This window comes from Typha angustifolia, chromosome 8, assembly GCF_048772165.1.
Source record: "Typha angustifolia cultivar Huaian chromosome 8, ASM4877216v1, whole genome shotgun sequence".
Classification (NCBI taxonomy): domain Eukaryota; kingdom Viridiplantae; phylum Streptophyta; class Magnoliopsida; order Poales; family Typhaceae; genus Typha; species Typha angustifolia.
Genome location: NC_133246.1, coordinates 500,606 through 514,030, shown reverse-complemented (window position 1 = coordinate 514,030; position 13,425 = coordinate 500,606). Strand labels below are relative to the sequence as shown.

Genomic DNA, 13,425 nt, shown 5'->3' with positions numbered 1-13,425 from the left:
AGTCGAACCTAGCCCGGCCCTAAAGCAATAAGCGTCGAAGAGGATAAGATCTCTCCCTCCTTCCTGCTCCTGCTCTCCCTCTCTTACCTCTCTCTCCGTCGATTCTAAAAGCTTCGGCAACGGCGGAAGCTATGCCGGAAGTCATTGAGGTATGGATCATTTCTTTGTTATGTTTCTATTTCTCTTTTGAATCCGGCTCCAAGCTTTTGTTCGCGTTGGGTGATTGATTTAGGGGGTTTAATCTGTTTTCCAAGGTTTGCTATGATTTTAACTGTGTCTCCTTGAAGGTCTGGGGATGTGTGGATGTAGGTTTAGTTGATTTGATATTTTGTCGGTATCGTGGAGATTGGAGAGAATGAAAGATTAAAGATCCTGCTAGTTAACTTTCTACAGGAGGAGGATTTCCAATTTCAACTTTTTGGACCATTGAATGCAGTTTGCAAGTTTTAGGTGGTCGAAAACAAAAGAATTGTAGGCAACACATGTGTCAGCTCAGAAACCATATGCCTCCGTGATATTCCATTTTAGTAGGAGGCTTGCTTTATAAACTAACTAAGAACTTGTAAAAGAGCCATAGCTTGCTCAAGTGTTCTTTATTAATTTACTGCTGTTGTGGCTTGGAACAATTTATTCATGGTCCATCGCCATCTAACCTTTGTTTTCTTATTGGTCATTAGTTGTAATCCTTTAGATGTAAGTGAATACAGCTATATTAACAATAATTGGATTTGCTAAAATAAGTTTATGAAGCATGCCATGATATCACCACCAGGTCATAAGCGTTTGGGTCTTACACTAATTTACTAGTTATTGCTGTTGACAAGCTTTAGTCTCCTTCTAATTGAATAGCATATGTTAGATAGGTCATACCTTAGACATGGAAAAGAAATAACTTAGCAGGTTCTTACTCCCCTTTACATGAATTAGAATTGAGAAGTTTTAAATCAAACTTTCCCAAAATATGATGCTCAATAGTGTAAAAAGTAATACTGTATAAATTTAAGTTTGCCTTATCTCAACAGACTTGTTGAAGAAACAAGAGCCTTTCTGGCCTAAGAATATAAGGGATTGATCTTGGTTGCCTCTCTTCGAGGCTTCTTAATTTCTCCATATTCTGTACCTGTTTTGCGATTTTGAAATGCAAGCTCAGAGTTTAATTGATTCCCAGAGGGTTTAAATGGATTTCTTCTGATTTAGGAAACTCTGGGCCAGAATTGCACGTCTTCTGGTGTCGAGAAATGAAGCTGAAATGGGGACAATGGCATTGATAGCACAGCCTACACAGGCATGTAACATACTTTGCCGAGGACACATTTTAAATTTATAATTACTCCCTCAGCAAACTTGACTACTTTGAACTAAATATTTACACAAAATTCAGTATTGCTGTTTCAATAGTGATTTCTTTGTTTATCATCGAACTGCATAGATGACACTCTTTAGTGGAACCTATGTTCATCTATGTCAGGTTTCACGTTCTTCCTTTTCCTTGAGACATAATGCAACTACTAGTGGGGTTATCCGGAGATCATTTGCGGCTTTTCAGTTTGTATGTACAACGAAAGAGTTTATGCCATTGAAGCATCGGTTCCTTTCCAGGTGAGATTCATTTCATACAGTTATATTATGCACAACTATTTACCTTGTATTAATTTTGTAGGGTGATTGCAACGAGGCAATTATGCACTGTTTATTAGCTATCATAACTGGTAACAGTTTAATGAAATAGTTAGCTCCAACTGTTTACATGCAGGCATGTGTGTCTGTGTCTCCATGTATACCTAGACATATTTCTGTACCTTCATTTATTTGATTTATAGTAACATGTCAAAATGAAGCAGAAGCGAGGTCCATCTGTCTTCCATTACTTTTATCACTACAACACCGTTGGAACTTATTCACTGATTTCACTTTAATTGTTCATCAGAGTAATGGTAAGACTTAAAGAACTTGAATCTGAAACTTACACCATCATATCATTATCATATGTAAGTTGATTTAACCTAACGAGTGATGATATAATAAATGCAAATTTGATCACGTATATTGGTATAATGTATACGCACTGTAGTTTGCTTTGAATAATTTGTTGTTATCTAGCAAGTAGCAACTTAGTGCCCCATAGGCATAAGAGTCCTTGTCCTGGTCCACTGTTGTGACTGTTTATAGCAGTATTGTTGCTCACTGTTCTGTAGCCATTGTTGGTTAATTTTCTTGTCATTGCCTCTTGCTTTAGTTGTTGGCTTGTTGTATCTATTTGGCATTGCTTTACTTGTGTGCCTTCTGAATCTAGTGATGCAGCTTATTGAAGCATTGCTGATTATTGACCTTGTCCATTAAGTGTACCTTAAACACAATTTCTATTCTTTATAGTCTTTTGAAGCACATTGCTTGCCCCATTTGCATTGGTGTCACAGTTTGAGCCAAGGGAACGATCCCAGTTAGCGTTAGCAGTCTAAGACTATGCACATCTTGCCCTTGCTGACCCTGCATTGACCAGTTTGTACTATGTTTGCATGCTTTCTTATTAGAGAAGGATTTCAATTATCTTTTGAGGGGCCTTTGTTTGTTCAGATAAATTCCTTGTTCATCCTGTTGGATGTCACTCTTTGTGAATGCTCTTGTCCTGTCACTTGGTAGTAATGACATACTTATTTGCAGTTTGCTGCACTTCTAAACCTTTTATTTATCGTCCACTGAATTAAGTAAACATCTTCTACCGCATTATCATGTCAATCATACTCATGCCTCATTGGATTTTCTCAGAGAACAACCTATTATTTTGCCGAAGAGGAAAGCTCTCAAAGTGTTATGTTTCAAAGGCAGTGCCCAGAATGATGAACATGGAAGCAAAAACAGTGGGTCAAAATTTCCCAAGTCACAAGTTCAGCTCTCTCACTCACATCAGGAGAGAGAAGATGTTCTATCAGAACCTCATGATGTGCAAGAGCATCGGCTATCTTATGAAGATGCAGATAGGGGGGACACTAGGATTGGATCCATAGCTATACAAAGGTTATTCAAGAAATGGTTAATTATGTTGCGGACACAGACATCAAGTGATACTATGGATAAAAACATCAATGAAGAACCAGTCCAGACTACAACCTCTGAAAGCCCACATGAAGAAATCAGGACAAAAGCAGGGAAAATGCTGAAGGCCGCACTTGTGTACTTTGTGGGTCTGGATGCAGCTATATCTATCCCATTACTGATATTGTGAGTTCCATTTTTTCTGCCTAAATTTCTGTTTCTTTTATCACTTATGTGAAGCATCTACATTCTGAAATGGAGTGAATTTAAGCATTGGACCATTTCAGTTCCTTTATTTCTTATATTTTTTTAAGCTGCATTTGATAGGCTATAAATTCTTCTGTTGCGCTGTTGTTGTTGTCATTGTTATTTAGGTTTTTGTGAAGTTCATATCATGTGCTTGGTGGAATAAGTTCTTTCTTGAATATCTTCAGAAAACAAGACTAATCTTTTCCATGCTCATCAGCTCAGTTAGGATTATGTTACATTTTACTTTGGTAGTTACTCTCACATTGTTGACTCTGGAGAAAGTGTGAAATACATTACATATCTAATATTAAGCTGATATATGAGCATCTTGCAGCGTACCTTGGTATTTGTCAGTCAAATTGAGGTATGGAGCTGAAGTTACCAGTGAGTTGAAGCCATTGTGGTTTCTTGGACCGCTGATTGTGGCTCTCTATATAAAGGTTATCCAAGGGCTGTGTGCGCTCTACCTCTATATCTTCATGCAGGCAATTCAATTGGCAAGAAATCTACCATCTTACTCCCTTTTGGTTTACACTTACATAGCTGAGGGAAAGCTCAAAGCGTATATCTTCTCGCGTTTCTGGGAGCCTATAGTTCGCATCAAGAAGATGGATTATAAAGCTCTTTTGAGGCAAAAATTTAAGCAGCTTGAAGATTGGGTAGTTGAAAAGTATCTAGACTATGTTGAATCCATATGGCCATACTATTGCAGAACTATCAGGTTCTTAAAGAAAGCGCATCTCATCTAGCAGAGGTTTATTGAGGAAATCATCCACCTGTTACAGTCTTAGCTTGTATTTTGTTGTGGAGGACCACCATGACTCAATGATTCTTTACGATGTTCTAGGACCGAGTTATGATATGTGAATGAACCAGGTATCGGCAGTCAAATGTAGCCCTTTTTCCCCTTTGAGGATGAGTGATTAGGATCTGAAGACGTCATTTTAATGCTCTCCAAGTTTTATAGCTAGAATTATTAAAATATAACTGGCTCTGATGAATTTCTTTGAAGCTACCATATATTAAAGCTAAGATTTTGAGATGATCAAGTTCGATGCTTAGAGATCTTCTCGCTGTGATGTATTTTGTAAAATTTGTGATATTTATTCTTTTGGAGGATTCCCATTATGAAAATTTTACCTGCCTCTTACTGCTTTACAGGCCATTTGAGATGACTCATTTATCACTCCAGTTTCATCTGATATTATATATTGTGGGCATCATCATCTGAGAGTAGCTGGAGTAGAATTTAAACTGTGTTCCATTTGCTATAACACCATCTTGTTCTGCTTTGGTCTGTTGCATCTGTGTGCTGTTTCATGTTAGATTTAACACAAGACCGCATCATAGACTAACAACGGGCTGTCATCTATACGAGAACATTCCATCAAGTAAATAGTGGTAGCATTAACCTAACTCTACTGGGTATTCTTTCCTACAACTAAGGTGGTTGCTGATCAAATCCAACACTGAATAATAAAAATTATTTATTGAATGGTGATGATTTGACTCAATTAATGATTTAACACTGCAATTGATTTAGAGGCATTATTTGACGACTTAAAATTTAGATTAGATGACTAAATTTTAATAATGTCTTAGTGTCTCTAGCCTTTAGCTTGCTCTTAAATGATTTAAATAAAAAAAGTAAATGCCGGTAAGAAATCGCAGTCTATGGCTCACTGTGACATACATAACTAATAATTGGGCAAAAAAAATAATGGTATTGCTGAACTAATCCAATCATCCTTTGAGGTAATATTGGGCTACTTAAACGACCAAATTTTCCTTCATCCCGTCATTAAATATTGCCATTTATCAAGTACCTACGTAAGTGATGATGTAATACCTCTTGTTAGTCCATCCCCAACCAGTCCAAGCCACCTTTGAACCCCATAGTTTGAATCCACAGAGGGTTGTTTTAGGAATTTGATAATAAGAAAAATCTTTTTCCCAGTTTATCCTTTTCAAAGACTTTGCGTCTTCTTCCAGGAAATATCCCAAGCCCACCATATACTCCGCTGGTTTTGCGTATTACTCAATGACGTCCAACAGAAGACAGTTGTCGAACAGTTGAAAGCGTACGCCCGGTTCGATCCAAATCTCCATTCCTCCAATCAAAATTTATCTTAGGTCAAATATCTACATCAATACACGTTCGCGTCGGTGGAATGATGTCAATATTTCCATCTCCCGATTCCCATTATGCCCCTCTCTGCGCCTATAAATACGCATCTTGGGGAGTTGTGAGACCTTCTTTGGTTTGGTTGGTGACCTATTGACGGTTTAGCTTTCCATCTGGCCTTCGGGTTTCGTTTCTCCAGCTAAGTATTCTTTCTTCTCTTCTAAAAGTTTCTCCCTTTGAGAGAGTTTTGGATTAGCTTTGGGTTGAGTAGACTATGTTTTGATCACCGGGTTAAATTTGTTTGACTCATCTCTCCGTTTAGACGACGCAGAAATCCCCAAATCGGGCCTCGTGAGGTTGACTTCTCGATTTAGACGAGACCCAGTTCGCAAAGTCTGTTGGTTCCTGTTGGAAAATTTTGACCTTTTTAAGGTGTTCTTGTTAAATTCAGTTCCGTACCTTTGATATCATCGCGAAGGATTTCTTCATGATTTCGATGTTCTCGGACCCAACTATATCAGAATCACATCTTTCCTAGCTGTTATGAATATCTCCACTCTCCGCCGCCGGCGCTTCTGCTTCCTCCACTCCTTCTCAGTTGCTTTCCTGTACTGGTTCTACGTTTTCTCATGAATTATGCCCTCATCCTTAATCCGTTCAACTAGGACAAAAATCCCAACTTGAGTAAAATCACAATTTTTTCTTTCCTTTTCTCCTCCATTTTGGTCTCTACTTACTTGCACACCAAAGAAATTTTTTGGCAAGAAGAGGATGTCTTCCTTGCCGCCGCGCTGTGCGTCCAGCCCCGAAGAGGGTTCAATGCTTGCTGACGAGAGAAAGCGCAAGAGGATGCTCTCAAATCGGGAGTCCGCAAGGAGGTCCCGCATGAGGAAGCAACAGCACATTGATGATCTGATAAACCAAGGAGCCATGCTCAGGAAGGAGAATAGCCAGATGGAAGTACAACTCAATCTTGTGACCCAGCAGTACCTCGATGTGGAGAAGGATAACTCTATACTGCGAGCCCAGGTGATGGAATTGACTGAGAGGCTGAAGTGGCTGAACTCACTGCTCCGTACTGTGGAGGCATTTAGCGGTGTGCCGATCGACATTCCTGAGATACCGGATCCTCTCCTGAAGCCATGGCAGCCACCGCTCGTGGCCCATCCTATCATAGCTGCCACTGCAGACATGTTGCAGTTCTGAATCATAAACTATTACGTGACAAGTATTGATGGCTTTGGTTTCAGTTAGCAGGTCCATGAATTTGCTGCATGGGATTTTACCTTGGTTCTCTGTTCGTCCTATTATGATGTATGCTGCTCTTTTTCGCGTTTTCATTAGTGTGGTCATGCAGGTTGCTTTGCATTTCTTTTATCTTTTTGACTTGTATTAGATGTTGAAATGGTTGTTTGGGTTTGTGAATTATAAGTTCTAGTATAGTTTGTATGGATTTCTCTATGGATGCCCTTGGAAGTTCTATATAAATTGCGGAAGAAGGTAATAGCTTTTGGGTTGAATTCTTCTTGACTTGTGTGTTTCTGGATTTATCAATCCAGATTGGGTCAGACACCGGATCAAGTTCTAAGATCTGCTGTCTGTTAAGTTGACAAGTATGATTTATCATATGTATGCATGCTCACTAAGTTATGAAAGAAATAGGAATCCATTAAAATGCATGTACTTGGGGTTGTGATCCGAGAAGAGAAGCTCTGCTACTTGGATTTCCTTCTTCACCAGTTTTGCTGGACCATGTCATTGAACTGAAAGTTTTCTCAATGATATTAAGCATCTAAACCATCATTCTTTTTCATGGTCATGACTGGATATAGATAGGTGATCTGCAGTATTATAACTCGCAACAGAATCAGCTTGCAAATGCTATAAAGGTTATGCGTGGTCAACTCTCAACTCTCAGTTTCTAGGGATGCATACAATCTCCTTGATGGCGTTCTTGTTGCAGATTAGTGGCAGCAGGTAATCAACTCAGCAGTTCTGCTTCACTTCTGTAAACCAGAGTTACTACCACACAATTTATTCCCTGAGAAGATTAATTCTGCCCAAATCTACGTGAAATTGGGATTTAATTCGATTAATGTTTGAGGATTTCTGTCATCAAGAAATAAGAAATTACCAAATTTATGATCACCTAATCTTGGATACGGCTTTCAAAATAGGTTTGCTCACTATGATAACAAAATGCAAGAGATCTAAATCCAAATCCCACTTGTTTCAACGACAGCTTGTTCTATGCCAATCTATTTTATTTTTCTGGCAATACTATTACCTCAAAAGAGCTCACCCAAGTTTATAAGACTAGACAATAGTATTTTTAAGGGTATCATACTACAAATAGTCCAAAAGAGCAAAAGGTGTGAGAATTGACCCACACAAAAGAAAAACCCTAGGCCTGAGCTTGCCATATACTTCTCTGTCACCTTACAATTTTATTAGAGACTATGGGGCATGATAATTAGTTTTTCAAGCATACATATTGGAAGATTTATTCTATATTAATAAAAAAAAACTCCTTTTGCTGAGTGAATGACCCTTTTTTTTACCAAAATATAGGGATTTATTTCACTGTCGTCTTAACTAAAACACTGAATCATAAGTATTTTATACTTTACCTAATCGCTGACTGATTCAGTATTTTTATTCGTTATTTTAATATTTTATTTATAGAATTTATTTAAGTTAGTGTTTGAGTTGCTTAGTAAAAAATTTTACTTTTATATAAAAATATTTATTTTGGTAGTGTTTTTAATAAAATATATAGTTTTAGGATTATAATAAAAAATATATATATTTTGATAATAAGTTTGAATGAAATAATATATTTTAGTAAATAAAATTTAGAAGAAAACTAGTTTGGTTAAAAACTCCCTTATCCTACTAGAAACTAAGTCGGACTATCTCTTCCCGACGCCAGAGGAGACTAATAAATTGTTTACGAAGACTTCGACTCTTTCGCTCTGTTTTTTTCCCTCTTTCTCGCTTCACCTGATGAGAATCTTAGGCCGCTTTGCTTCGCTCGCCTTTGCCCTCGCCCTCGCCCTCGTTGCACTCAAAGCCCAAAGATTCTAACTTAGGATTAGGATTAGGGCTTCGCGGCGAGTTTTCCAGGATGCTCGATCTCCAGAAACGGCGGGTTCAGCTCATGCTCTTCGTTATGGGTCTGATCGCTCTTAGCATGACAGGTTTCTCTTTAAAATGTCGTCTATTTTTTTTATGTTATAGTACTTTGTGTTAGATAAATTTGCTTTATTTTCTTATTTTTCATATCGCCGGTATGATGGAGGATAAGAAGTCAAATAATTTAGCACAATAAGTTGGATTTGTTTTCCTCTTATACGTTTCCCTGCGAATCTGTTGTATTTAACGCAATTAGTGTTGGATCTGTATTCTGTAGAAAGGAAAGATATATAGGAATACTTATTATAGGATTGTAATTTTAATTTATTGATCTCCGTCTTTATCGGGTTGTGTTTTATTGCTGTTGATTTATTAGAGTTAGGGTATTTAGCACTGGTGAGATTTGGGAAAGCATAGGCAAACAGTTTTAAGCTCACTGAAATGGGGTTCCCATGTTAGTGGATTTGTATATTACTAATAATTGGTAGCAGAAACACACACCAGAAGATTGGTTATTGTTCCTGTTTCCTCCTTTAGTTTGTCCTCTGTAATTTACGAATTTGCAACAGATTAAGATGTCCAGTTTCTAGTCAATCACGCATGGCACTCGGGGGAGCATGTGTTTCATGATTTCCTACAGTACTTTTTCATATTTTGGATACCCAACTTTGAGAACAAAAAAATGATATGAAAATCTCCCTGCTTGAACTGAGAGAAGAAAAGGAAATAGAATAGCATTATAGGACTCACCAATATAGTGTTAGGAAATAATTCAGAACTAGGAGAATATCAAGAAAGGTATAACTTATACAAGAAGTTTCCAAAAGAAGTAGCGAAAGGGATTGTTAAATGCTCGTTGCAGAATTTACTTGCATGGACCCAAAAGCTAAACAATAGGAAGGAAATTAGCTAACATTCTCAGTTTCATTCCAAAGGCAATTCCATTTTCCTCCCAGTAAGTTTCATCTGAACTGATTTGAAGTCGGCTGTTTGGTCAAGTGATTTTTGTCAGCTTCATTGGATTTAGCTAAGATTTTGCAAAGATTCTCCACTTTTGGTAATTCATCTAAAGCCTGAAACACAGTTTTTGCAAGATTTTGCTTTGCGTTGGGTTTGGCAGCAGTAGTATCATAGTGTTTCAATACCATGTTTTCCCATGTTGGGACTCTTGACACGTTAGACACTTTGAGGGCATGCTTAGAATGAGACTATCTTACAGCATGCAGGCTGTTCTGTTTTAAGCTGAAATCGCAGGGTGGTTTCTGAGTTCCAGCAGTATTTAATGGTCTTTTACATGTATCTGAGACCAGTGAATTTTCTGAACCTAATCCAAGTTGCAGAAAATCTCTCTTCTTAAAAATGAAAATGCATTAGTTTTCTTTACTGAATAGTATATGACATTTTCTTTCTTTCTTCCAGCTGAAAAGTTCAGAGAACTTGTTGGAGAAGAAGCTGCATCCAAGAGCGGAAAATTTACATTTTTGAATTGCTTTGACATGGGCTCTGGAAGTCTTGCTTGTGGGGTCAAGGAGGGTGTGAAGCTGTATGTTTACAACATCCGTAATGCACATGTGGAGAGAGTAAGGCAGCAAGCCACGGAGAAATCTTTGACTGAGGCATTGACAGGGGGACTGAGCGCCAGTGATGCGGCCAAGAAGGCTCAAAAGGATGGAGCAAAAGCTGCAAAATTGGCTTCCCGTCAAGCCAAGCGCATTGTAGGTCCAATCATATCTTCAGGCTGGGACTTCTTTGAAGCCATTTACTATGGGGGCTCTATGACAGAGGGATTTCTCAGGGGTACTGGCACCTTGTGTGGCACCTATGCAGGTGGTTTCCACGGGGAGCAGAGGCTGGGAAGGTTTGGTTATCTTGTGGGCAGTCATCTTGGAAGTTGGGTTGGAGGAAGGATTGGATTGATGGTGTATGATGTTGTAAATGGAGTGAATTTTTTACTTCAGTTTGTTGAACCGACAGATGAAACAAGCTCTTTCAGCACAGATGATGGTTCAGGATATGAAGATTCTTATAGAACAGAGGAAAAAAATTATGATGGTCCAAGTGAGGAAGCTGGATACTATGAAACTTCAAATGAAAACTCCGAAGAGTCCGAGGGCTTTGGAATCTTTTGAGAGTCTCTTTGGTAATATTGCAAATTTTTAGTACATCTTTTGTTGTTATACTTACTGTAACTGATAGCATGTGTTGCACATAGTTTATGGCAGCAGCATTGTTGGGTATCAGATTATTGTTCATGCTATTTCTCCTTGTCCTTGCAGCATGGAAAAACCTTCTGCTTTACTTCATAAGTCTTCACATTGTTTTGATCAAAGCTTAGGAGTCTGAAATGCACACTGAGCTCATTGTTCAATATTCTCTCTTCGAAGTTAATTTAGTGTGGTGGTTCTGGGACATCCATTATTAGCATTGCGAATTGCAGATTCAAACTCCCTATATTTTTGTCTTATTTTTTTGTCACTTCCTATATTTTTGTGTTACTATTTGGTACTTCCTATATTTCTGCTTTATATCATATGATTAGCTTAGTGGACTGTTGAAGATCATGCCATGAAACTAGAAAGTTATCTTCAAATATAGGAGGCTTTAATGTTGCTCGATGGATCAGGAGAACATTTATCAATACAAATTCTGAAGGTCCCATTCTTGATGGGATGTAACAATATCTTCTTGGTGTGTTGCAGATGACATTAAATTTTTGTTTAGATTCCTGCCCAAAGTTTGGACAATTCTGTGGATTAAATTATAGTGTGAACACAAATATTCCAGGACCTTGTAAGCCTATTTGAGTTTGACGTAATGTACGGACGCACATAGTAGACGGCATGATTTTGGCCATGATATTGTCACCAACACCCTCGTACGCTTCCTCCTGATGGCCCACCAATCATTTATTAGCTACCACCAGACTAATCAAATAATTTAAGCTCCCCACGGCCCATACCCACAGGTTGACGTCCCATCCCTCCATTCTAAATTTCTAATTACTACATCATAAAACAAGGTTAAGGTTTCGATTTTCCTGACAAAATTATCGACTGTTATCATTGTACGTTTGGTGTATAACCCCTCTCTCTCTCTCTCTCTCTCTCTCTCTCTCTCTCTCTCTCTCTCTCTCATTGGACTTTTGGAAAACGAATAGCAATTATCGGACCATTTCCATCGCCGAGTCAATCATAAACAAGAGCTGCATGACATAAAACAGCTGCAAACAACCATAATCTACCACCAAATAGTAGCCACGTAGGCGCATTGCCTAATATCAACGTGTGAAAACAAAGATTAAAGAGAATCAAACCACGTCATATACTTTATTGTATAACTAGGTCACGTTATCCTTGGGCTAAATTCCATATTGGAATTGGAGACGCCTAAATAAAAAAGAAGAGATGATAAGCTAAAATAACAAAAGTCTCATAGATCTTAGTGGACCCACTATAGGAAAGCCCGCTATATAAACCACCACAAGCCTACCTTCTAGATCACTCACCACCACCACCATGGGAGGCCAAGCGGAGATGTTGATCCAAAAAATCTCAGAACTCTACGACAAAATCTCCAAGCTCCCATCTCTGAGCCCATCCAAAGAAGTCGATGCCCTCTTCACCGAGCTAGTCCACGCATGCATCCCCCAGAATCCTATCGACGTCTCCAAGCTAAACGAATCCATGCAAGAGATGAGAACGAAGCTAATAGCCATTTGTTCCGAAGCGGAGAGCCTATTAGAATCCCATTACTCGGATCTCTTAGCCTCGTTTGAGAACCCACTCGACCACCTTGAGCTCTTCCCCTACTACTCAAACTACCTCAAGCTAAGCCAATTGGAGCACACACTCCTCTCCCGGCACGTGACCGGCCCGCCGGCGCGCGTCGCCTTCGTGGGCTCCGGCCCGCTCCCCCTCACGTCGCTCGTGCTCGCCACGCGCCACATGAGGACGGCGGCCTTCCACAACTACGACGTCTCTGCTACCGCCAACGAGCGCGCGCGGCGGCTCGTGCGGGCTGACGCTGACTTGGGGGCCCGGATGGCGTTCCGCACGTGCGACGTGATGGCGGCGGGGCAGGCGCTCGGGGGGTACGACGTGGTGTTCCTGGCGGCGCTGGTGGGGGTCGGGAGGGAGGAGAAGCGGAGGATTATCGAGCACCTGGCGTGCTATATGGCGCCGGGGGCGAAGCTGGTGGTGCGCAGTGCGCACGGGGCGCGGGTGTTTCTTTATCCCGTGGTGGAAGCCGAGGACCTGAGAGGGTTCGAGGTGATGTCGGTTTACCACCCTAACGATGAGGTGATCAACTCGGTGATCGTGGCCAGGAAGCCGCATCACGGGCCGTCCATCGGGCATGGGACGGCGGGGATGAGGCCGTGCAAGTGCTGCAAGATGCAGGCCATGAGAGCTGAGGTGAGTGGCCCCCTTGAAAGAGCTGACGTGTCACCAACGGTTTGATCTTGATCGGTACGTGTTGCCTGTTGTACGTTGTTATGTTGTGGTGGCCGGTACGCAATTGTAATCATTGAAATGTTAGTATTTAATTGGTGGTGTGATACGTGACGATGATCCAATGTATTTGATCTTAAATAAAAAGCCTAATGTGTCTGAGTTTTTTCTTGAAAGCAAAGTGGTGAGAGAAGAGACACGGGGAATTGTTTTCCTGTGCTTCTGCTCTGTTTGCCGTTTACACCTTAGCTGTTGAAAGTTGACATTACCTTTTTGGGAGGTTATCTTGTCCCATTTGAACTTTTGACTGGATTTCTGTTTCTTTTTTCCCCCTTTTCCCACATATTTCTATATCTTTTCCCCCCCTTTTCCCACATATTTCTATCAATTTTCTGCGTCCAAAACATATATAGGTCGAGAGAGATTCTCTGCAAC

At 39.8% G+C, this 13,425-nt stretch overlaps 4 protein-coding genes across 4 annotated transcripts; all 4 read left to right on the top strand.

Annotated features, from left to right (window-relative positions):
* The first annotated feature begins 19 nt into the window (after positions 1-19).
* On the top strand, positions 20-4,440 carry LOC140765868 (uncharacterized). Its single transcript, XM_073105159.1, has 5 exons — positions 20-149; positions 1,198-1,285; positions 1,469-1,599; positions 2,767-3,219; positions 3,617-4,440. The coding sequence occupies exons 2-5, from the start codon at positions 1,250-1,252 to the stop codon at positions 4,029-4,031; spliced, it is 1,035 nt and encodes a 344-aa protein (XP_072961260.1). The 5' UTR covers positions 20-149; positions 1,198-1,249; the 3' UTR covers positions 4,032-4,440.
* Positions 4,441-6,178: 1,738 nt separating this feature from the next.
* On the top strand, positions 6,179-6,613 carry LOC140764410 (bZIP transcription factor 53-like). The gene has a single exon (XM_073102966.1). It carries the CDS (start codon positions 6,179-6,181, stop codon positions 6,611-6,613), a length of 435 nt encoding a protein of 144 aa, XP_072959067.1.
* A 1,670-nt stretch (positions 6,614-8,283) lies between these two features.
* LOC140764584 (uncharacterized) lies at positions 8,284-10,910 on the top strand. Its single transcript, XM_073103224.1, has 2 exons — positions 8,284-8,607; positions 9,962-10,910. Exons 1-2 carry the CDS (start codon positions 8,535-8,537, stop codon positions 10,669-10,671), a joined length of 783 nt encoding a protein of 260 aa, XP_072959325.1. The 5' UTR covers positions 8,284-8,534; the 3' UTR covers positions 10,672-10,910.
* Positions 10,911-12,057: 1,147 nt separating this feature from the next.
* Positions 12,058-13,294, top strand: LOC140765598 (nicotianamine synthase 9-like). The gene has a single exon (XM_073104760.1). It carries the CDS (start codon positions 12,058-12,060, stop codon positions 12,997-12,999), a length of 942 nt encoding a protein of 313 aa, XP_072960861.1. The 3' UTR covers positions 13,000-13,294.
* Positions 13,295-13,425: the final 131 nt, after the last annotated feature.